The sequence below is a fragment of the Uranotaenia lowii genome, chromosome 3 (assembly GCF_029784155.1).
Source record: "Uranotaenia lowii strain MFRU-FL chromosome 3, ASM2978415v1, whole genome shotgun sequence".
NCBI lineage: Eukaryota > Metazoa > Arthropoda > Insecta > Diptera > Culicidae > Uranotaenia > Uranotaenia lowii.
In genome coordinates, this window is record NC_073693.1 from 95,609,427 (window position 1) to 95,635,308 (window position 25,882).

At 41.3% G+C, this 25,882-nt stretch overlaps 1 protein-coding gene across 1 annotated transcript; it reads right to left on the minus strand.

Moving 5' to 3' along the window:
- Positions 1–554: 554 nt before the first annotated feature.
- Positions 555–24,139, minus strand: LOC129754306 (uncharacterized). Its single transcript, XM_055750275.1, has 7 exons — positions 23,849–24,139; positions 23,663–23,757; positions 23,451–23,560; positions 1,792–2,206; positions 1,549–1,732; positions 877–1,466; positions 555–758 (listed from the first exon to the last, which is right to left on the minus strand). Exons 1-7 carry the CDS (start codon positions 24,030–24,032, stop codon positions 588–590), a joined length of 1,749 nt encoding a protein of 582 aa, XP_055606250.1. The 5' UTR covers positions 24,033–24,139; the 3' UTR covers positions 555–587.
- Between the last annotated feature and the right edge of the window lie 1,743 nt (positions 24,140–25,882).

Genomic DNA, 25,882 nt, shown 5'->3' on the forward strand with positions numbered 1-25,882 from the left:
CGTTCGTACTGTGGAGCCCTTCCATCATACCTCCTGTAGTGCTACGATGTCGAATCTACGTTGAATACTACGCATTATATATTAGACTGGTCTCTAAGTGAATGCATCCATGCTCCCAAAATGCATTGATATTGAAAATTAATAATTTAATTATTTAATAATTCTCGATGAGAAATATTCTTCAAGGAAGAATGAAAGAATTGAAGAATATAGACAGATAGAAGATTAAATGGCTCATTTGGAGTGCAAGATAACCGAAAAGCACATCTCGAGCCACTCGAAGAAATAACCTAATCATCAATAATGGCTTGAAAAACAAACAATATCACAATAATAAATAAAATTCCAATTTATTAACCTTCCATGTAGGTAAAAAAAACCACAAAATTTGAATAAAAAATACGCAATACTTAGCTACATCACAATATTGTGGAAAGTTCCCCTAATCTCGCAATTTTATTTTGTGGTGGAAAAATGCTGAAAATTGTGTGCCAATCTACATTGAATGTAGTTTGAAGGATAAATTTCTTTTCAAGATAATTTTTTCACAGAGCTTAATTTTATAAACATTTTTATTAGTTTGTTAATCAAGGATGACTTTGCCCGAGAATAGTGTTTTCAATCCAATCCAGGTTAGAAGCAACCCGAACAGCCGTGACCGGATTTTCGCAACCTTGGCTCAAGGGTGAAACCACGCCGAATAACTGAGGTAGGAATTTGATGCTATTCAAATTGGTCACCGGACCTCCTACGTCCATCTAAAATAATTTGAAAGTCAAAAATTTATTATTCGACGAGATTGTTGAGGAAGGTATGTTTTAGTTATATTTTTAGCGATTAATTAAGTAGGGTTTCCAAGAGTTTCAAAATAACTACCTTACAAACCCCTGGAATAAGTTGGTTCTCGTTCTTTGAACACAGCATATCGGCCTCCTGCAGCTTCTCCTCAACGCATTTGCCATTGTCACCAATTGCCGTCATCACAACACATCTCTCGTTTGGATTTGCTAAAGACTTCAGTTTATCGTCTTCGAATCGAGCGCTATAGGCAGAATAGTACATCAAGTTCAACGGCTCTTTGATTCTGGACTCGCGCCATAGACAAGCCGGCAGAAGATCACTATCCGCCTTGAGATATTTCGATAATCTTAACAGCGCCAAATCGAACTGTGGACGAGTATCACTGAAACCGGGATGGACGGCGATGTCCTCAATTGGTACAATTTCATCGGTTGATTCAACAGCTATGAACTTTGGAGGTCCCTGTAGCTTGGTAGCACAGTAAGCAGACGTTAGAACATGTCGATAATCGACTAAGGTACCGCCACATCGGAACTTGTCCGTATCCGATGAACTCCACAACAAAGCAACTCTGTGATAAGGTTGTTGTGGCGGGGTCAGGATGTTAACACCATAATACGCGGCAATTTTTTTCCGGTTCCTGCATTTCGAGCCACGAGTACATGCTGAAAAGTTTAGAATTTGTGTTACACAAGAAACACAAGATAACATCTAATTAAGAAAAGTTTTTTTTAGGAGTGGTTTTACCTAGATGATCAAAGAGTTGTCCAGTCACCTGCTCAATCCACGATTTGTATGAAGCTACCCGACTATAAATTCCGGTTGATCCCGCCGTACAAGGAGTTCCAAACGACACTACACCTACAATTAAGGGTATAATCGATCTGTCCACGTCTACGCGTTCGGTTTGGATAGGACCCCCCGAATCACCCTATGAATAGTAAACGTTGTAGCCTTTTATTTATACTTCCATTGATTGTTCCTACTTACCTCGCAAGTATCCATCGCAGGACTGGCCGCACAGAATTGTTCGCTCACAATTCCCCGAGGCAAAGAACGTAACGGCAACGAGAGTCGACTGGAGCATTCCGTCTCATTGATAACCGGCAGCTGAACCTTCTGAAGCGTTGGGCTGAGCTCTCCAGCGAATCCCAGTCTGCCAAATCCGATAGCAGTTAACGGTTCCGGAGGAACATTCTGTTCCATCCAAAGGCAGGCAGGGCAAACGGCTTCGCTGAACTCGGCTTCCCGTTCTAACTCTACCAGGGCTACGTCATAGTAATGCTTGAATGCTCGATACATGGGATGTTTTATGAACCTTTTGATAGGTATTTGTTGAGCAAATTGGTCATCTTCTGCATTGCTCACATCGATGTCGCCTAAACGGGCTGTAACAGGGCGGTTTCTGTAAGGAAACAAACAAGATACGTGTTTATCAATTAAATCAATGAAATATTATCAGGTAGGTGATAAGATTAACAAACAATCGGTCACACGGACCTGCATCGAAAGCTGTACCCGAGATGGGAGACCAAGTCCGCGCTTAAGCGCTCATCGGCTAACTCAATTTCAAGTCAAAACTCAAGCATATATACCCTGCTTCTTGTAACAATTCAAGACTAAGGACCTCTCCTCTGACGATTCAAGGTCCGGCCTTTACTCGTAACTCGAGGCTTGCTTGGTTTCCACGACTATCGCGCTACGCCTCTGTTCGAGATCACTGCAAGAGACCAAAGACCTCTCCTCTAACGAATCGAGATCTTGGCTCCACTTGGTTTGGCTCGAGGCCCTTTACTCACGTCACACGTCCGGGACTTTACGAAACTACTCGGATGATTCCCGGCGAAGACGTCAACCTATACCGACTCGAGTGACTCACCCGCCGACGACGTGAAACCACTCTACCCGAGAGTACTCTGCGACGTGAATACTCTTCCCCTTACAAGTTCGACTGCGAAGAAGGTCAAGTCTTATCCCCGAAGCTTCCTTCGTAGGGAGCGGGTTCTATTCAGATAACTACTCCGCGGCGGTGGAGGTATCCTACACAACGTTCGCGACGTACCTAACAGCTCGGCATATGCAGAAGGTAGAGTCTTATCTTTGTATGCTTTATTGCTAGGATCAGACGCACACTACTCGAATGCCCCCTGCAGAAAGGACATTCTACTCAGATCATGGTCCGGTCTTTCTCCTTCGTTTGGCATGCAATTTTGGGGCCGGCAACCCTTGGCTTCATGCACACCGTGTGCGAATCAAGATCAGCTTATCCTAGACCCGCGCCTGTCACAGCACATGTACGGGTCTTAAACGCTTGCGTCTCAGATGAATCCCGACGGTGATGTAATCCTACCTGACTCGAGTGGCTAATACGACGCCGACGTGAGACCACCGTCGCAGAGGGCGCATTCGATTCGGATCTTTTTTTTCCGCTTCGACTGCCGACGTGTACAGACAGGCGTCTCCAAAAAGTTCGCTAGTGAAAAAATGCGTTAGATAAAAGTCATCCAAATTGGAAAGTTATTTTTCTCCCTCCTTGTTTTGTTAAAACACCGCACGAGTGATAAGGTGTTCAGACAGCTTTATCCCCACCATGTCGGTGGTTAAAAATCCACCGTGGGGTGATCAGCCTGGCCCTTCCCGTCAACAAAATCGGAGAACTTTACCGTCCTGGATGGACCCAGAAGGTCTTCATAGGGGAGTTCAATTCCTCACCCTCAAACCGGCTGAAAAATCAAAGCTCCCCAACCCATTCATCATAGCCAAAACCTTGGACCAAGCTGCTGGGAAAATACACGTTGCCAATCCAAGCGAAGGTGGAAAAAGCTATCTTCTGAAAGTCCGTAGCGCCGAACAAGCAACGAAACTGACCCTCATCAATCAACTTATCGACGGGACACCTGTGTCGATCAGTCTACACCCAACACTCAACGTCAGCCAGTGTGTTGTCTCATGCTGGGAAGTACTCGGAATGAGCAACGATGAACTAACTGAATGCCTAGCTGATCAGGGAGTCGCTTCCTGAAAAAGATAAATGGTGAAAAAGTACCTACGAACACCATGGTCATTACCACGAAAGGATCCACACCCCCAACACACATATTCTTCGGATATATCAGAGTGCAAACCAGGCCCTATTATCCACGCCTCCTGATGTGCTACAACTGTGGCAAATTCGGGCACACTAAACAACGCTGCCAAGTGAAAGCTGTTTGCTTAGAGTGTGGTACCGCTGAGGTACATCCTGAAAGCTCTAACAAAGCACATTGTCTCAACTGTGGCGGTTCCCATTCAGCAATCAACCGATCCTGCCCAAAGCAAATGGAAGAGCAAGCCATCGTCCGGATCCGCGTGGATCAGGGAATCTCTCAAGCTGCTGCCACAAGAGAATACCAATCCCACATCGCAACCGTCAAAAATGATAGCTCTGTTCAGAACCGAATGGATGCAATTAGGAACAATATTGAAACCGATGAAAAGGACCAACGAATTAAGCAGCTGGAGAACGAAACTCAGGAGCTCACCACACAACTGTATAAACTACAATCAGCCACAGAACGAGAAGCAGAAAGCGAGGAATCATCAATCGATTCCGAAGTCCCGCAAAAACAATTAACGCTCCCCTCATTCGATCTGTTCCACTTAGGCTTCCTGTACTATCCGGTAAGTCTTATTTTTTCTTTTCTTAAAAATGGCCTCTTTAAGCAATACCACTCCGGATACTGACGAACCACCAAGAACTAATCAACTAAATGAAGCCGTTACCCCCACCATAAATACCATTACAACAAACCCTTCCCCTGGACCACATACACCGCCACCCACCCAAAAAAAGGAATATACATTCGCCCTCCAATGGAACCTACGAGGTCTGAGAGCCTGAGCATCAGAAATTCAATTATTGATTTTGAATTTCTCCCCCATCGTCCTAGCTCTTCAAGAGACCCTAGTGCGTCAAAACCAAATTCCCCAAAATTACATAAAAGGATACCAACTGCACCTCAACACAAATCATGGTCAAGGATCAGGTCTTGCAATCAAAAATGGTTACCCCTACACCACCATCACTATAGACTTCCCTCTCAACGTCGTATGCATCCGATTGAAGTCTCCTGTAGAAATTACAGTTTTGTCCATTTACATACCCCCCGACAAACCTATTAGCGATTACTGCAAAGATATTGAAGATCTATTCCAACAGATCCTTCAACCAGTTTTACTGTTGGGGGCCTTTAACGCTCATTCAACCAGCTGGGGTTGATCTCGAATGACAGGAAATTACTTTTTGTTGAAGATTTCTGCTCTAGCAATAACCTAATAATACTCAACAACTCTTTACCAACTCGAATCGACCCTTCATCCGGAAATACATCAGCTCTGGATCTGAGTCTAGTTTCATGGCATTTTGCTCCGAAATTTACTTGGAAGACTCTGCAAGATGCCCACGGAAGTGATCACATTGCCATTATAATAAATCTCGAAAACTCCACTCCTCAAGTTGCAACTAGGCCTCGCTGGAAATATGAAGATGCTGACTGGACTAATTATCAGAATGAAATCGAAAGGGCCCTCGAAAGAAATTCTCATTACATCCCAACATCCTTTATTAAGCTCTTATTCGAAACTGCTCATCTATGTATACCACGAACAACTGGCGTACCTGGAAAACCATCCATCCCATGGTGGAGCCCAGAAGTCAGAGACGCTATTAAGCTCCGAAGAAAAAGACTTCGCGCACTCAAACGTCTACCAAATGATGACCCAAGAAAAGACTCCTCTCTTAGCCAGTTCAAAGCTGCCCGCTCAGCCACTCGAGCGATCATAAAAGCTGCAAAAAGCAAATGCTGGAAGAAATTCGTCGAAGAAATGAACCCCAACACCCCATCCGCGAAACTCTGGGAGAAATTTAAACGTCTGGAAGGCTCAAATCGGACTAGCCGATACCACCTGCTACTGAACCAAAACTACTCCAGCTTTTATTGAATACTTCTCCTGCGTTTCTTCAGATTCCCCACCCAACACTCCTCATTCTATCGACTTCGATACCGATTTGAACCTGGAATATAACTCCGACTTCACTTTGCACGAACTCAACATTTCACTTCAGAAAGTTAAAGGTCGTTCCGCAGGACAGGATGAAGTCGGATACCCTTTATTACCCTTTATTTATCTTCCACCAGTCGGAAAGATAACTTTTCTAAACATATTGAATGAAATTTGGTAGACCGGAGAATTCCCATCTCAATGGAAAGAGGGACTCATCATTCCAATCCCAAAACCACACCAAGATCTTCATTTAACAAACAGCTACCGCCCCATCACTCTTCTAGACTGCTCAGGGAAGATCCTGGAGCGAATGGTTAAAAGTCGCCTGTCCTCCGTTCTAGAATCTGAAAAGCGGCTAGATACCCGTCAGTTTGGATTTCGTCCTGGATGCTCTACTGACGATCATCTCACCACCCTTGAAGGCATCCTAGACGATGCCCTCGAAAATAACCAACATGTTGAATGCCTCTCGTTAGACCTCTTCAAAGCCTTCGACAGGGTGTACAGTAGGGTGTCCCAAAATTGCATAACTTCTGGGAATCTGGGGGCTCACCCTCCAAATGGTAGATTAGGATGTGCAGAACAAACTTTTGTATGGAGCCGACTAAAAAAAATCATGTTTAGAGGTTCCGCAAGCGCGATCTTAAAAAAAAAAGTCCACTTTCAAAAGATTTGATTTTAAATAAATTCTGGGTCCAAAAATTTTCATAAAATTTATATATTTTATATTTTTTTAATTTTGTTGAAGTTAAAAACTACGCGTAAAAAATACAAAATGAACCGAATTTATATCAAAATGTAAAACCAGCAAGCTATTTTAAAGAAAAAAAAATTATTTGGTCAAAAAATTTTGAATTGAACTGACCAAAATGTGTACCAAGCGTAAAATATTTTTGATACCAATGCCATCAAAACATGCGGATTTTTGTGCACTTAAACTTTGCTCAACAAAACATGTGGTTTGTATCAACGTGTGAACAGCTATTCACGATTTAATGCTTAACAAAAATCACAATTTAGGATATTTTTTTATTTAATTTATCAAATTTGTCTTAATAAATACCTTCTTTAAAATCAAAATACTTGCAAAAAAAGACTTTGGTGGTTTAAAGGAGTCAAAAGAAGGCCATATGCCGAATTTGAGCAGAATTGGACAATAGGAAGGGGTTGCACTGAATCTCAAGTGTGAAAGGGATTCTGAGACATAGTGTTCTAAAGAAGCATAAAAAACTGGTTTTTCATCACACACTTTTGTCTTTACCAATCGATTGCTTGATTATGAAAGTTTTATTAAAATTTCAATTAAGACTAACATTTCACTTGAAGACTGCAACTCGATTGGACTTAAAACAAAAAAGTTATGGCTGTTCCAAGATTGTATTTTTGTGGCAAATTGTCGTTTAGCACACAATGAGTACTTTTTACTCATTGCGTTTTACAGGACAATTTGTAACCAAAATACAATCTTTGAACAGCCATAACTTTCTTGTTTTAAGTCCAATCGAGTTGCAGTCTTCAGGTGAAATGTTAGTCTTAATTGGAATTTTATTAAAACCTTCATCATCAAGCAATCCATTGATAAAGACAAAAATGTATGATGAAAAACCAGTTTTTTATGCTTCTTTAGAACACTCTGTCTCAGAATCCCTTTCACACTTGAGATTCAGTGCAACCCCTTCCTATTGTCCAATTCTGCTCAAATTCGGCATATGGCCTTCTTTTGACTCCTTTAAACCATCAAAGTCTTTTTTTGCAAGTATTTTGATTTTAAAGAAGGTATTTATTAGGACAAATTTGATAAATTAAATTAAAAATATCCTAAATTGTGATTTTTTTTAAGCATTAAATCGTGAATAGCTGTTCACACGTTGATACAAACCACATGTTTTGTTGAGCAAAGTTAAATTACACAAAAATCCGCATGTTTTGATGGCATTGGTATCAAAAATATGTTACGCTTGGTACACATTTTGGTCAGTTCAATTCAAAATTTTTGTACCAAAAAAATTTTTTTTCTTGAAAATAGCTGGCTGGTTTTACATTTTGATACAAATTCGGTTCATTTTGTATTTTTTACATGTAGTTTTTAACTCAAACAAAATTTAAAAAAATATAAAATATATAAATTGTATGAAAATTTTTGGACCCAGAATTTATTTAAAATCAAATCTTTTGAAAGTGGACTTTTTTTAAAGATCGCGCTTGCGGAACCTCTAAACATGATTTTTTTTAGTCGGCTCCATACAAAAGTTTGTTCTGCACATCCTAATCTACCATTTGGAGGGTGAGCCCCCAGATTCCCAGAAGTTATGCAATTTTGGGACACCCTAGTGTACAGAGACACCCTAGTGGGGAGTGCCTGGTAGAATGGGCCAATTCGTTAAAAGCTTTATGACTGACCGGAAATCCAGAGTGTTTATCGACGGCATGTCATCTTCCTCCCGGATCATCACAAACGGTGTCCCACAAGGTTCTGTATTGGCCCCTACTCTATTCTTAATCGCGATGCAATCAATATTCAACACTGTTCCTGGAAATGTCAAAATCTTGGCTTAAGCAGACGACATCACACTTCTTTCTGTTGCTCCTTACTCGAAACTTGCCAGGAAACGATTACAATTTGCTGTAGACAAAGTATCTGATTGGGCCCCTACTTTAGGTTTCACCTTCGCTCCAGATAAATCAAAGTTAATGCACTTCGGCAACCGGAACAGAAAGCTGAGTAAGCTCCCACCAGTTACCATGAACGACAACTCTGTTCCTCTCGTTCACTCATCTCGCATCCTAGGAGTCTGGATAGATGACCGACTAAAGTTTATCAACCACGCTAACCGTGTTCGTAAATCCATTTCCTTTAAACTTAACATCCTTAGAAAAGTATGCAGCGTCAGAAGAGCTGGGTCTCGCAAATCGTTGTTTTTGTTCCTACATGGATGGGTAACCCACAATGCTTCATGGTCTAGGATTGATCAGCAGAGGAGGTGACCGCATCTCCAAACTTTTGGAACCAATGTACAATGAAGCAATTCGTATCATCAGCGGTGCCTTTAGAAGCAGCCCTATAGTATCACTGATGGCTGAAAGTGAGCAACCACCTTTTGAATTCATCCTCACCAAAAATCTCACCATCAAAGCAATAAGGTGGCTGTCATACAATAGACATCATAGAATGCCCATGATCCGACGAGCTGAAAATGCTCTTTTAGAGTACCAAACATCCAAACCAAAACCAAATACAACACGCCAATCCCGAAAGTTGACACGTGTCTGCTTTCAAAATTTCGCGCTGGAGTAAGCTCGTCAATTGTCTTGCCATTTTTCCACCAACTGGTAAAGAGGAAGTACAAAAATACCCGAAAATTCTACACTGACGGCTCCAAATCAACCGATGACCGAGTAGGATGTGGTATATTTGGTAGTACAAGAAACATCGCACTTGCACTCCCATCTCAATGTACAGTGTTCAGCTCAGAACCTTTGCTGTCTTAAAAACTGCCGAAGACTTATGCCCTTCATCTGGTTCTGTCATCTTCTCGGATTCTGCTAGCGTGCTTAGTGCCGTGTCAGCAGGTAACACAAAACATTCCTGGATTATTACCTTCTCTGAACTTGCTATCCAGAAAAGTATTACCCTGTGCTGGATCCCTGGGCATTCCATGATTCCCGGGAATGAAGCTGCAGATCGTCTGGCTTTTGAAGGCAGTCAAATGACTCCTCCAAATATTCCTATCCCGCCGTCAGACATCACAAACTGGATAAAAGACAGACTATCCCTACTATGGGCACATTGTTGGAACACCTGCCCTGAGAACAAACTAAGAGAAGTGAAAACTGCACTCTGGCATTGACTGACCGAAACACATTCCTGGAACGGAGAGTACTTACGCGGCTACGCATAGCTCACACCAGACTGACACACGGTCACCTAATGAGCAACGACGATCCTCCCGAATGTCACACTTGCAAAGTTCCCGTAACCGTCAAACACATCATCATTCAGTGTCCGATATATCACCAGGTCCGGTCGGACTGTGGACTGGCTCAAAACCTTCGGGAAGCACTCTCTAATGATCCTGAGGACGAAGAGAAAATGTTACGCTTCTTACGAAAGACTAAATTGTTTGAAGAGATATAAGAAAAAATAAATCAACTACAAAATAACAGATCTACAACACTGGCAACACTAGACGCACCAGACAGAAACGGCAGGAAAGGGGATTAATAACGCTCAGGCGTTAAAATCCCGGGAAAAAAAGAAAAAAAATTCGACTCGGATACTCCGTGACGTTTATGTTGGAGGTATCCTACATCCTACATCCTCATCGCGATGTTGTCGGCTGTCGTGTCTGGTCCGCAGGCGGCAAGCATGTTAGCGCGAATGAACAGACGTACTGTTGGGCAGAATGGCCACGTGTCCTAACAGATGGTGGTACTGCATGAAGCATCCGTGACCAGTCAAGAACTATGTCATGCAGAAATCCACCTCTCCATGTCTCCGATCCATCCAGAAGGGTCCACCGGCCACGTTCCGAACTCTCCCACTGGCGCTGCCAGTTGGCAGCCTCTCTGGAATGTTTCCGCACATCGGGAATGTGCCTGTGCTCGTTGCAGAACATATCTTTCTCTAGCAAGACCGAGATGACCCTCGCCACAACATCAGCAGCTACCAAGAATGCGCTGATTACTCACAGGTTCATCAGCTGATGCACACTGCAGAGCTTTTGCAAGTTACACTGCCTGCTCAAGGCTGCCTTCCAGGCTTCCGCTCCGTACTACAAAATGGGCGAGATAACGCTCGATAGGACCCTCCTTCTGCTGCAGCGAATCACCGAGTTATTCGACATGGCCCGTAAGAGGGCTGCTGTCGCCATTGCCGCTCTTTTACAGGCGTTATCGACGATGGTTTAAAAGTCTGATCATCACCTCCAGGTACTTGATCGCACGCTTGGGTTCGATTGCGCACGGTCCAGCTGCGATCGTCCCTGATTGTGTTAAAATCAGGTTGGTGATCAGCACCATCTCGGTCTTTAGGTGAGCCAGACGCAAGCTCTTGAAGCTCTTGAATTCAACTTTCCACCTTCTCAATCGCTAAGTGGCGAGTAGCTGGACCTCTCCGGTCGATGGGCTCGATGCCAGAAGAACCACGTCGTCGGTGAATCTCACAAGTCTCACTTCCGTGGGGAGACGCAGTCTCAGCAGTTCGTCGTAGACAATGTTCCACAATACCGGGCTAAGTATCGATCCTTGAAGAACCCCTGCCAAGACACTCACTGTTTCCAGTCCCTCGCTGGTCATATACTGTAGTCTACGGTTACGAAAGCAACACTCCACCATCCTACAGATTGTGACCCATTTTGGGTAACAACAATAATAAAATTTAATTAGTTTTTGAAACCCATCCCAAGTTTATTTATTTAAAATTATAAAACAAAAAAATTGTAAAAGGCTCTTTTTTCTTGCAAATATTAGGCAGAATTTGTAAAACAAGTTGTTTTGTCCGCTAGGATCAGAAATTAGGGTCATTCGTCCGAGTATCGTACGGAAGATAACCTGTCCAGGGTGTTCTAGAGCGCGATGCCCTGGAACACACTCCACCTGGACCGGTTACGTGATGCGGGCCTGCTTCCGTGCTCGTGAGCGATGCTGAGATGAATGGCTGCTTCCGTTGTTATCCCTAAGTCCCATCCCTGTCTCATCGATAAGTAGCTGAACAAAAGAACAACGCGTCAACGACATAAATTCGTGCGTTGACTAGTTGGTTTCCGGAGGAGAGAAGAGCGAACTTCTGGAAGAGAGGGCAAAGCTGCAGTAGGTGCTCGAGCGAGATGAGATGGGACAGTGGAGTTTTGGCATCGAAAGTGGACGCATGCAAATTGCACCGTTCCACATATATAAAAAAAAAGCACGAAACAAGTGGGTGAAAATCGTTGTGTGACCGCGTGTGCACTGTTAAGAAAGAAGTGCTGAATCGTCGTTCGGAGCATTTGTTGGTCTTTCCGAAAAAGGACGAACTAAAACGGTCAGGAGTACGAGTTTTCTTCGCCCTTTCCCTGAAGCTAATTGTCAGGTGACAGCCATCTTGCCATCTCCACGTGGTGACGAAACCTACCGGTTCGAAGCATTAAATAAGGGCCGTGGTTAGGTTTTGCATCGCATTTACCAGGATCTAAGTCAAAACTGTGACCCGGTAATTTTAGCCACAACCCTCGAGAATTGAAACCCGCCGAGTATCGGAAGCAAAATCCGAAACACGGTGTGCGTCCTGTAAAAATCCTTTAAAGAAGCCCACCGGTTATCGGGAACCTATCCGGTATCCGGTGCCGTATCTCGTCCAAGAAAACCGCCGGGGATCGGAGGTTTATTCCAAAACCCGGTGCTGTGCTACTCAAAACCATCATCTAAGAAACCCACCGCGGTATCGGCCACCAAGTCCGAGACCCGGTGCTGTGCCCCATAAAGAGTCGAACCAGGAGCCCACCGGGTATTGGTAGCCCAATCCAAGGTCCGGTGCCGTGCTCTTCCATAACATACGGCCAAGAAAACCACCAGGGTATTGGATGCCCAATCCGAGACCCGGTGCTCTGCCCTAGATCAGTCGCCCAAGAAACCCACCGTGAACCGGTGCTGTGCCAATCATCAACAGCAATCGACCAAGAAACCCACCGTGAACCGGTGCTGTGCCAATCTACAGCAATCGACCAAGAAAACCACCAGGGTTACGGAAGCCGAATCCGAGACCCGGTGCTGTGCCGCAGGCCAAAGTCGGGAAAGGTTGGTGTTCGAACGAGCAGGTGCCACGTGGCTCGCCGAACACCGCCTCCACAGCTGAAAATTATCGGTGGGCCTGCCGATACAAGGTAAAACCATGAAACTCGAACTCAAATCGTCTCAAGCCGATCCAGTTGTCCAGAACGGCCGCAACGTATCCCTTCCTTAAATGTTGTCTGTTTGATGAGAAAAAAGTAATAAAAAGTTAAAAATGTAACTTCCGCTTCACATTAACTAAAATTTATTTGGATGAGCCGATATTCTTCGGACGGGTAAGATACAAGATTTGGTGATTTGGTCCTCCTCTTTGTACTCCGCATTCGTGATTTACCCTTGAGCATAGCCGACCCTGAGGTTACGGTACGTCTGAGCTAGCCGTTCGTAACAATTGGCGATCCGCGAAATCAAGAAAAATTTTCAATCTTATGATAATTTTTCTACCTTGCTTGGGGTGAGTCACAAATACGATGTTTTTGTGATTGTTCTGCTGTAAAGTTTTGTCAAATAGATGGAAATGTCGTCCAGTCGAAGTCTTTTTGATCAGTAGAGTAAATTTTTCTATCAGGTAAATATTGCAAACGTAAGTATTTTTCTACACAAACTGCTTGATTTATTTGTTGAACTTTTGGTCATTAAAAATCATAAGTTTTTGAAGTGCACTAGCTTAGGATTATCAAAAAACAGGAAATTTAAGTGAAAAACAAAAATGGAATTAATCATGGAAAGTGATTTAGAACGCTTATTCTTAGAGGCCCGAATCGAAAACTTAGATGGAGAAGAGTTAGATTTTGAGCTGGAAATCAGAAGATTTCCCTTTTCTAAGGAAGAACATATATCTCGAAAAAGGAAAGCTTTAAAAGAATTGTTGAAAAATGAGAAAGAACAGTCAGAAGTCATTTTCAAAGTTTTAGCCCGCGATCCTCTCACGGAGATAGATTTGTGTGAAAACAAACTGATTGAAATCGAAGAAAACTGTAGTTTCACAGCCAATAAAGAACTCCCAAAAAGATTTTTGGCAGTTTTGATTCATTTAGGATGTCGCGTAAAACTAGTTAGGGAAAATCTTCCCCAAGAAAAAAGAGAGATTATGGATGATCAACTACAGCGAATATTATTCTTGTTAAACAAATATTATAACGGTGATAAGCAGGAAGAAAATCTTATGCCATTGCCAGAAGAAGGGGCTATTGGTAATCTTTTTGAAGAAAACCACCCCAGCATCACTAATGATCATTCTATGCCGTCCCAAAATACACAACTCGAGGAAATCAGTTCATTTTCCAACATGGAAAGTGATCTCGTCAATTCGCTTTCACGTTTAGGGTTGATTAAAAATGACTCTTGTGATAAGCAACAGTTCATTCGAAGTTTACTGAGCTTAGAAAACGAACTTTATCAACTACGACAATTTAAAGAAAATAATTCCGCTAAGAGTGACGTAAATTTGACGAATCCAAAATATACCGGTACGATTCCTAAATCGTCAGCAACACAAATCCGCGAGTCCGCGAATACTACAGACATCGAATATGTTTCAAGTACAAGTGATAGCGCCGGTATCAATACAAATCCGCGTGCGATAAATTCGTATATCAACGATTCGTTACCGCAGAATGTATCGACGCGTTTCGTTATTCCGACGATGAACCCACCCATATTTACCACAGGCACACGGCCTAGTACTTCAATATCGTACCCCCCAGAATTACTTTTTCAAAATTATGAACCACCTTATACTACAACGTATTCTCAATATCGTCCCCCAATTTCTTCATGGCCGGCTCCCTATTCAATGCCTTTACCGCAGTCTCATTCTAATTATCCAGGGATAGGGAATGCCCGGACCATGCAAAGCTTTCCGCCGGAAATACCGCACACGTCCACGAACCCCTGGCTAAACAATCAGAATACATCAGCTATGAATGCTCAATATTCAACGGAAAGAAACGGGATCAATTATAATGGTTCGAATGTCAACTGCTCGACGACCTACACCCACGCGATACCGCGAACCACCAGTGGTTTTTTACCCTCAATTTTTCCTTTCGATGTCGGCAATGCTCGACCAAGTAACCCAATACCGAATCCGCCCCCATTCAATATTCGAAATGATATACGCGACAATCGTAGACATGAAATAGATGAAAATTTCGCCCGCGTTCGATCACAGAGTCAGCTTCCGGTTTCCAAATGGAATCTCGATAAATATTCAGGAACCGATCAGGGTTTAAAATTGAATGAGTTTCTCATGTTAGTGACTCAACTAGCATTATCCGAACGGATAAGGGAAGATGAATTATTTGATTCTGCGTTTCACCTTTTCTCTGGTCCAGCCCTCAACTGGTACATGAGCATGCGAGCGGCTGGCCGTTTATATAGTTGGCCACATCTTGTGGAAGAACTCAAAAGAGCCTTCGTACATCCTGAGCTTGATTCGCTGGTCCGGAATCGGATTTATCAACGACGACAACAGCGTAATGAAACGTTTCAAAACTTCTATTATGACATGGAAGGAATGTTCAGTTCCATGAACATGCCTTTTAGCGACGCGGAAAAACTAAACGTTTTAAAATGTAACATGAGGGGGGATTACAAAAAGTCCCTGTTATGGAAAAATACCGACAGCTTACTAGATTTGTTGGAAGCTGGCCGTATAATTGACGCATCCAATTTTTCATTGTATTCGAAAATATATGGTAACGAAAAATCAACAAATGTAGTGACAGAAAACAAAAATCAAAATTGGAATAATAGAAATCCTAGTAATCGATCTATAAACAAAAGTTCTGGTAAGTGGCAAGAGAAAACTAAGGAGGTAAAGTATCAACCAAAAGTAAATCAATCGAATAATAACATTAGCGATGGAAAATATAAGGGGTTAAATCCCAATGACGATCCGCAGGAAGCAGGACCTTCGAAACCATCACGCACTTTAGAATCATTAATAGCTTCTCATCGACCTCCCTCTATCAAAGAATGTTTAAACTGTCGTCAAACTAATCACTCATTGGAAAATTGCAGAAGTTATAGGGGTTCTATTTGTTTTGTGTGTGGCTTCAAGGGTTTCGAAACGTACAATTGCCCATACTGCAGAAAAAACGGTCGGGAGGCAACCGAAAATCGCCGGCTGCCGAACCAGAACGCGTAAACCCATTCCCTACCGATTTCACGCTTTCAGAATATTGGGAAATTGTTCCCGAGCTGTTCTATGAACCAAAACCCTCTGAAAGTTTATCTATTTCATTATCTGAATTCGACGACAATCGTCCATATGCGTCCATTAAAATTTATGGCTTTCATGTCCAGGGACTTCTGGACTCCGGAAGTCAACTAACTCTGATTAGTAGAAAAATATACTCAAAGTTTGCGAAACATAAACTTCAACCTTTAACTCGACCAACAATTGTTCGATCAGCCAATGGAACAAACCTCACGGTGTTGGGGCAGTTGGATATCCCATATAATTTTGCAGAGCAAGTGAGGATAGTTCAAACTCTGGTTATTCAAGATCTTTCAATTCCGTGTATTCTTGGCATGGACTTTTGGGAAAAATTTAATATTTGGCCCAAAATCCGCGGATGCAATGCTATTCAAACTTCTAAAGAACCCATGAAATTGCCGGAAGAGACAGCTTTATCCGCGAAGGAGCTAGAGGAACTTGAAAGTATAAAAAGCATGTTTAAGGTAGCTGACCCCGACAACCTCCCATTTACCCATTTAATAGAACATCAAATAGTAATAGCTGACGAATGGAGAGGGAAACCGCCAGTTCGCCAATATCCCTATACCCTTTCACCCAAAGTTCGTGAGAAAGTGGCCACAGAGCTCAAACGTATGCTCAAAGCAGGGATCATCGAGAGGGCTAGTTCAGACTGGTGTTCAAATGTGGTCCCAGTGATAAAACCGTCAGGGAAAGTTAGACTTTGCCTTGACGCACGAAAAATAAATGAACGTACCGTACGTGATGCCTATCCGTTGCCACATCCGGGCCGCATACTGGGTCAGCTACCCAGGGCCCGTTATCTGAGCACTATAGACTTGTCAGAAGCCTTTCTCCAAATTCCCTTGGAAAAGGCCTCTCGACGGTATACAGCCTTTAGTGTTCAGGGCCTCGGGATGTTCCAATTCCGCAGGCTTTGTTTCGGTCTGGTTAACAGTGCTGGGGAATTAGCTAGGTTGATGGATCGAATTCTTGGCCATGGGGAATTGGAACCGAACGTTTTCGTATACATAGATGATATCATCATTGTATCGGAAACGTTCGAGGAACACGTACGGCTCCTACGAGAAGTGGCATCTCGTTTGCTCGAAGCTAATTTGGCAATTAACATTGAGAAATCAAAGTTTGGAGTCCCGGAATTGTCATTCCTTGGATATCTGCTCTCCACTGGCGGACTTCGTCCGGACCCAGAAAAAATTCGAGCAATAGTCGATTACGAACGACCGAACACCGTCACGAAGCTCCGTCGTTTCTTAGGAATGGCGAATTATTACCGGCGTTTTATAGACGACTTCAGCGGCATTACGGCCCCTCTGTCAGATTTATTAAAATCCAAGTCAAAGATCTTGGGATGGAATGATGATGCGGAAATAGCTTTTACTAGACTAAAGGAAAAGCTTATTTCGAGTCCTATCCTTGCATGCCCAGACTTTAACTTGGATTTTCAAATCCAAACGGATGCCAGTGATGTCGCTGTCGCCGGTATATTAACGCAGGTACAGGAGGGTCACGAACGGGTAATAGCTTATTACTCTCACAAGCTCACGACGGCACAGAAGAATTATCACGCATGTGAAAAGGAAGCATTAGCGGCGTTACTTTCTATTGAAGCCTTCAGGGGATACATAGAGGGGTCCCATTTCGTATTGATCACTGATTCCTCCGCCCTCACCCATCTGATGACCGCGAAATGGAAGACTGCTTCGCGATGCAGCAGGTGGTGTCTTCAGTTACAACAACACAATATGACCATTAGGCATCGAAAAGGGAAGGAAAACACGGTCCCAGACGCCCTGTCCCGAAGTGTTGCCACGGTAAATAATGATAAAAACTATGAATGGTACGAAGAAATGCTGAAAAATGTACTTGATCATCCAGATGAAAATGTCGATTTTCGTCTGGAGAACAATATTCTTTTTAAATATGTTGAGAGTAAAGATCCCCATGACTCCAGATTTGACTGGAAGCGGGTACCCAGTCCTGAAGAAAGACCCCAAATTATCGAGGATGGCCATGACCAATCCATGCATTTGGGATTCGAGAAAACCTTGTCGCGTATTCGCCAACAGTTCTTTTGGCCCCGAATGGCAACTGAGATACGAGATTATGTTTCCAAATGTTCGACCTGTAAGGAATGTAAAGCGCCCAACATAGCCCTGGCTCCGGTCATGGGAGAGCGAAAGCTAACGAGCCATCCATGGCAAATTATCGCCCTTGATTTTATAGGTCCCTTACCACGTAGTAAGAATCAAAACCAATATATATTATCAGTTGTCGACCTCCATAGTAAATGGATAATGTTATTACCGTTTAGAAAAATTGAAAGCTCCAAATTTTGTATCGCGCTACGTGACCAATGGTTGCTAAGAAATTCAGTCCCCCAGGTAATAATCACAGACAATGCTACCTGTTTCTTATCCCGAGAATTTAAGTCTCTTCTGGCGCGATTCGAAATTCGCCATTGGCTGAACGCGAAATACCACTCCCAAGGGAATCCTGTGGAGAGGGTGAACCGTACAGTCAATGCAGCGATTCGAACCTACGCCCGGGGAGACCAAAAACTATGGGACACAAGATTGTCTGAAATCGAGTCAATTCTTAACACTACCCAACATACAGCCACTGGATTAACTCCATTTTTTTCAACTCATGGATATGAAATGATCTCAAAGGGATCCAATCATGATTTCACTCCAAACAATTCCCCTCAGATAACTGAAGATCAAATTGACCATCAGAATGAACTTTTTGAACAAATTAATAATCTAGTTCGCAAAAACCTGAAAAAGGCGCAAGAAGAAGGGAAGAAACGGTATGAACTGCGCCACAAGAAGTATGCAAAATCATTCACGATAGGAACCATGGTGTATAGGCGAAACATGAAGCCTTCAAATGCACTGGAAAACTATAATGCCAAATATGGACCGCAGTTCCTCCCGGCTATAGTTGTGAAAAAGAAAGGAGCTTCTGCATATCAGTTATCGGATCTCGAAGGAAAAGATCTAGGAATTTGGCCCGCCGAACTCCTAAGGCCGGCATAGACGTTAAAAAAAATATATAACCACATGCTTCAATGCTTTATTTTCAAAATTCTATATAGGAAACAAGAAGTATACATATTTATACCTATAAAAAAAAAAAAATTAAAAAAAAAAATTAAAAAAAAAATTAAAAAAAAAATAAATAAAAAGAAAAATTAAAAATCTATACATTTAAAATAGTTTAGTATAGGATTTGAAATTTAGCCATAAAAGCATGGGAAGTTTACGTGACACCAATAGAGCATGTTATCAGCTTTTCTAGTAAAAGATTCAGGTAGACCTTCACACATACGATAGAGGCTGCTAAAATTTGAAGTTGCTAATCGAGATTCCATACATAAGTTCCCCTGAAAACGACAAAATAAATTGAAATTAGTACTACGGTTGATAATTTAGATGAATTATACATGCAAATCACCAGTTGAATAAACTTACCATTTTTTTATTTAAAAAAAGTTCAGAAACACGTGAGTTTCGTAGGATATAAATAATAGGATCCGACCTCTTCGAGGATTAAATGACTTCTGACTTAATGTACCGCTTTCTAACAGCATAAAAAAAACAAGTTTCGATCACTTTCGTGCAGTCATTAAAAGGGGTTAGGCCAAAGCTTCCAGCTCTAACCAAGATATATAAAACGATAATTTCCTAATTCAAAAATAACAATTGCTAGTTTTCTTTATTAGAAAAAAATAGAAGAAATTATTATGATGAACAAGATGAAAAGAATCATCGGATCATTTCTCTCGAAATGAAATCACGGGATGAATCCCAGTAATTAATAAAGTCCGGCTGAGATCATAGGTGCACTTCGAAATAATTCCTGATAAAATAGTACTATTGAAACAATATATGGAAAGCTAGAGCATTTGTTGCCTATGCTTGGATTTGGTGAAGTTAATGATTCCCAAATTCATTATAGAATGATAGAAATAGATACAGATTAGCAATGAAACTGAATGAATGAACAAGAATGAATGGAAGTATGAATAAATTGGGCCCAATGAATGTGAACCGTATGAATGAAATTATTATTAATGATAGTTAAGGCTAGAATAGGTTGAAAAACATTTAAAAGATTCATTAGTATTAGATCTCATCAAATATTGAAGCAGTTTCCTTGTATTAAAATAATTGGGTTTGTATTTTGTTTTGAACGCCAACGATCCAGACTGAGACCACGATATGGAAAGAAGATTTCAAAATTTTCAGTAAAACAAGTACAAAATTCAAAAAAAATACCTTGTATTTTTTTTTCACATGGAGGGGGATGATTGTGACCCATTTTGGGTAACAACAATAATAAAATTTAATTAGTTTTTGAAACCCATCCCAAGTTTATTTATTTAAAATTATAAAACAAAAAAATTGTAAAAGGCTCTTTTTTCTTGCAAATATTAGGCAGAATTTGTAAAACAAGTTGTTTTGTCCGCTAGGATCAGAAATTAGGGTCATTCGTCCGAGTATCGTACGGAAGATAACCTGTCCAGGGTGTTCTAGAGCGCGATGCCCTGGAACACACTCCACCTGGACCGGTTACGTGATGCGGGCCTGCTTCCGTGCTCGTGAGCGATGCTGAGATGAATGGCTGCGTCCGTTGTTATCCCTAAGTCCCATCCCTGTCTCATCGATAAGTAGCTGAACAAAAGAACAACGCGTCAACGACATAAATTCGTGCGTTGACTAGTTGGTTTCCGGAGGAGAGAAGAGCGAACTTCTGGAAGAGAGGGCAAAGCTGCAGTAGGTGCTCGAGCGAGATGAGATGGGACAGTGGAGTTTTGGCATCGAAAGTGGACGCATGCAAATTGCACCGTTCCACATATATAAAAAAAAAAAGCACGAAACAAGTGGGTGAAAATCGTTGTGTGACCGCGTGTGCACTGTTAAGAAAGAAGTGCTGAATCGTCGTTCGGAGCATTTGTTGGTCTTTCCGAAAAAGGACGAACTAAAACGGTCAGGAGTACGAGTTTTCTTCGCCCTTTCCCTGAAGCTAATTGTCAGGTGACAGCCATCTTGCCATCTCCACGTGGTGACGAAACCTACCGGTTCGAAGCATTAAATAAGGGCCGTGGTTAGGTTTTGCATCGCATTTACCAGGATCTAAGTCAAAACTGTGACCCGGTAATTTTAGCCACAACCCTCGAGAATTGAAACCCGCCGAGTATCGGAAGCAAAATCCGAAACACGGTGTGCGTCCTGTAAAAATCCTTTAAAGAAGCCCACCGGTTATCGGGAACCTATCCGGTATCCGGTGCCGTATCTCGTCCAAGAAAACCGCCGGGGATCGGAGGTTTATTCCAAAACCCGGTGCTGTGCTACTCAAAACCATCATCTAAGAAACCCACCGCGGTATCGGCCACCAAGTCCGAGACCCGGTGCTGTGCCCCATAAAGAGTCGAACCAGGAGCCCACCGGGTATTGGTAGCCCAATCCAAGGTCCGGTGCCGTGCTCTTCCATAACATACGGCCAAGAAAACCACCAGGGTATTGGATGCCCAATCCGAGACCCGGTGCTCTGCCCTAGATCAGTCGCCCAAGAAACCCACCGTGAACCGGTGCTGTGCCAATCATCAACAGCAATCGACCAAGAAACCCACCGTGAACCGGTGCTGTGCCAATCTACAGCAATCGACCAAGAAAACCACCAGGGTTACGGAAGCCGAATCCGAGACCCGGTGCTGTGCCGCAGGCCAAAGTCGGGAAAGGTTGGTGTTCGAACGAGCAGGTGCCACGTGGCTCGCCGAACACCGCCTCCACAGCTGAAAATTATCGGTGGGCCTGCCGATACAAGGTAAAACCATGAAACTCGAACTCAAATCGTCTCAAGCCGATCCAGTTGTCCAGAACGGCCGCAACGTATCCCTTCCTTAAATGTTGTCTGTTTGATGAGAAAAAAGTAATAAAAAGTTAAAAATGTAACTTCCGCTTCACATTAACTAAAATTTATTTGGATGAGCCGATATTCTTCGGACGGGTAAGATACAAGATTTGGTGATTTGGTCCTCCTCTTTGTACTCCGCATTCGTGATTTACCCTTGAGCATAGCCGACCCTGAGGTTACGGTACGTCTGAGCTAGCCGTTCGTAACAAGATATATGCCGGTATTCTCATATCAATGAGCGACGACGCAATTGCTGCCCAACTGACGCTGTTGAGGGCCTTCTTCACGTCAAGGGTGACCACTGCGCAAAACCGGTCTTCTTTCCTCTTCTTCAGTCTGATTTCGTCTGCTTCTTCGATGACACGTCGAATAGCATCCACCGTACTGAGGCCTTTCCGGAAGCCGAATTATTTATCGGATAGTCCGTTCGCGGTGTAGAGCTGGATCATGCTCTGGACCACCTTCTCGAACACCTTTCCAGCAGTATTAAGGAGACATATCGGGTGTTATGCTTTTATCAGCCGGATTTGTCTGCCACCGCATGGGTAAGGTGGTCTCATAAAAATCAGTTCGGGCTCTATTTTGCTTTGATACTGTCACTCTGATAAAAAATTATCGGTAATTAGTTATTTGTTATATATCTAGGGGAGAATAAAGATACTTGATCCCTGGGAATATTTGATTCCTTCGCTATACTTCGAAACCGGAATGTCTTGGAAATATCAAATGTTTTAGAAAAATATGTGAAATAGAACAAAACAACAACGCTGTTAGCTCAACAAATATTAAAAAAATACTATTTTTCGAGTCATTGAACTTTGTTTGAAAAATTTAACCAAATGTGATTTGAAGATCTTTTTATCACTTTAAAATATTTCCCAGGGGAAATGCATGTAATAGAATATTTATTCCAATATGCCAATCGTTAGAGTAAAATATGAACTTCATAATGCCATATTTTCAAAGCAATAGTAGACTCTCTATTTTTTAAAGCAGAAATTCTCCAAAATGTATTTTATGGATATAATTGATCCCTAGAGTCCAAAAAGATATATTTTTCATCTGAATGGATCGTGATCATTGGCTATCATGAAATTACTAATATCTATCCAATATCTAATGTACTTCCAGCAATTATCTGTAGAAAGGGACTTAAAATACTGTATTTACTAAAAACTAGAAAATTGCGCCCGAAAGTATGCAATGACTTTAGAATAGTAGAAAAACTGTTAGAGTTCTTTTTGTCCGATACTTACAAACTGTGAAATGAGAACTAATATGGCGAAAAATAGTCAACAAACTATGTATCTTCGGATTTCACTAGATTTTTGCAAAGGGTCAGGGCAGAATTAAGGATCAAGTCTCCTTTAATTAAGGATAAAGTGTCCTGTAACTATAAAAATATCACAATTTTTTAGTCTTGCGAAAATGCTTCTAATGCATCTACGAGTTCATGTATCTTAAAAACTTTTGGAGCATATAAACTTGAAATTACACGCTGCCCGAAAATGCAAAAAACGGCGAGTTGCTAAATTTTCCCAAAAAAAATATGATGATATCGCCTGTATATTGGTTATATGTCGAGCTGGTTAGCTTTCTGGTTGTGTTAGAAAAAAGTTGTTTTTCATTCATCCAGCGAATGGGAAAATTTCTACGCCTCTGAAAAAATCTAAACTTAGCTTAAAAGATAACGTACCCATTAGAATCGAATGCACAATGGGCAGCTGTGAGTACAAAAGTAGAAGTTATGAGTGATCCTCCACAAAGGTAGCTGATTCCTGTTTCCGTTAGCCATCCGATAGCAACCTGATTGTAAAAAAAAACATTCTCTTAAAAAAATCTACAATTACTTGAGCAAAAAGAAATAACAGGTTTCAAAACAGTCTTTGAACTTAAACGAAGTATTACCATGTGCTGAAATTCGCCTCGAGATGCTGGAGCACCCCCGTAAGTACTGTGCTCACTGTACTTATCGAGGTCCGGGTAGAAACGTTCCTGGCAATCTGGAAATATTTAAATCCACGAGTATTGAGTTTTTCACTATTTTTTTTTAATCTTAAATCTGATTTGATCTTGACTCGTCTGAGAGCACACCTGAAAGATTACTCCTGTTTCCATAATCCTCTGGAGGTGTGCTCACAAAATAGTCTGCTGCACAGCTGCTGCAAAATAACACAATAAACCACGGGATAGATCTTAAAATCATTTCTACTGTCTCCAACGGATTGTTTCTAACTGACACCAGGTTCATGACCGTAAATTTCGATATCTGAGACATGCAACAAACATGATAAAATCGGCTGTCTTGAACCACTTATTAGAACACAGTGAAAATTCAATGGTGAGATATTATTTGTTGAAACAACTTGAAGAAGTCAGCCAGAAATACTTCTTTACTCACTCAGATACACAAACCAAATAAGGTATATAACGCCTGAATTCTCAAAAACAAAATCTGCACACAAGCTCAGCTTTTTTGGCCAGCTCATACCACGAAAAGATACGAAAAAAGCGGCTTACCTTCGTGTTTTTTTTTGTCTCACTCGATTCACACATTTTAATTTTATGAATAAATCCGATTGAAACAACGTGTCGGCATCTACTGCCCAGTACCAGTGTTATGTCAACCGTCAATTACATTCGTCATCCTACGAAACAATGTAGCATTATTACTAACTGATCACTCTATAGTAGGGTGGCATGCGAAAAAATTCATTATCGAAATTGAAGTACAAGAATTTCTATTTTGCAGACTAGCCCAAAAACCTCACTTGTACGCAATTTCAGCTCAATTGGACCTGATTTAAAGGAACCTCAAAGCGCCCTCAGCTATGAGCTGTCGACTGTCGAAAAATCACTTTTCATTTGATATTCTTCCAATAAGAATTTATACTTAACCAAAATTCCATTTATCATTCAATTAGAATCAAAAATCACCTAAGAGGAGATCAAAGGAAATCAGTTAAATCAAAATTTTAATTTCAAAATAATTTGTCACTCAACATCTGACGTCTGTTTAAATAACGCTGAGGCCCAGACCTGGAAAAAAGTGGGAACGCCAGATCTTGCACCTTATATCTTATGAACTGTTTATCCGATTTCTGAAAACTTTACATCATTTATCCTTTTCAAAAAATGTATAACACAAAACTGTTTTTATAGACTTCATAATTTTTAGCTGAATATCAAAGAAACTTTTCTGTAATGAAAAACACATCTGACATAAAATTAAACATATAGTCAATTATATTTATTAAATTGCCGTAAAACGGGGTTATATTGATCACCGGGGAAGCTTTGATCAACATGAAACTTTTCATCATAATAATCAATAACTAAGTCTAAAATTAAAATATTTCAAACTTTTTTCTACATTTTAAAACTTATAAGTTGACAATCAAATTAGGAAAAAATTGGTTTGTTTTTGAAAATTTCAAATGTAAGTAATAATGTTAATTCAGAATCATGAAATTTCTATTTTTTCGAAAGCCCTCAAACAAACACCCTTCCTGATGAAATCAAAACGTTTAGAAGCAGCAGGTTGGTTGGTTTATGTGACAGTTCGAATTTATAGTTTTGATGTAATTTTGTTGTATTTTGAGGTAATTTTTTCTATATTTAAAAAATAGGAACGTTTTCCAAGATTAAGCCAGTCTAGGACAAAAGGCTAGAAATCCTATCAAATAGTAAAGTTTGATGGAGAAAAGTGCGAGGGCGTTGGGAATTGCATGAAGGCAAAGTTTCATTTTTTTTTGTAGTTAAAGAGTTATAAGTAGGGGAGAGTGAGGATACTTGATCCCTGGGGATACTTGATTCCTTAGCTATATCTCGAAACTGGAATGTCCTACAAATATCAAATGTTCTAGAAAAATGTGCCAAATGGAGCATAACAACAATGCTTCAAGCTAAAAACTTTTTTAACAAAATAATGGTTTGAGTAATTGAACTTTGTTTGAAAAAATTCACGAAATGTGTCTTGTAGATCTTTTTTCATCACTTTAAAATGTTCATTACATGGAAAAAGTATAACCAAAGTATTTGTTCCAATATATCAATCGTTCGAGCGTAGTATGAACTTCATAATACCATATTTTCAAAGCAAAGGAAAACTCTTAACTGTTTTCAGAA

Bases quoted from the DNA above. Each gene is read 5' to 3' on its own strand.
- LOC129754306 (XM_055750275.1), bottom strand. From the start codon at position 24,032: ATGTCTCAGATATCGAAATTTACGGTCATGAACCTGGTGTCAGTTAGA. The intron at 23,758-23,848 runs GTGTGCTCTCAG...AAATATTTCCAG, and splicing joins AAACAGGAGTAATCTTTCAG to ATTGCCAGGAACGTTTCTAC. The intron at 1,733-1,791 runs GTAAGTAGGAAC...TACTATTCATAG, and splicing joins CTGCGATGGATACTTGCGAG to GGTGATTCGGGGGGTCCTAT.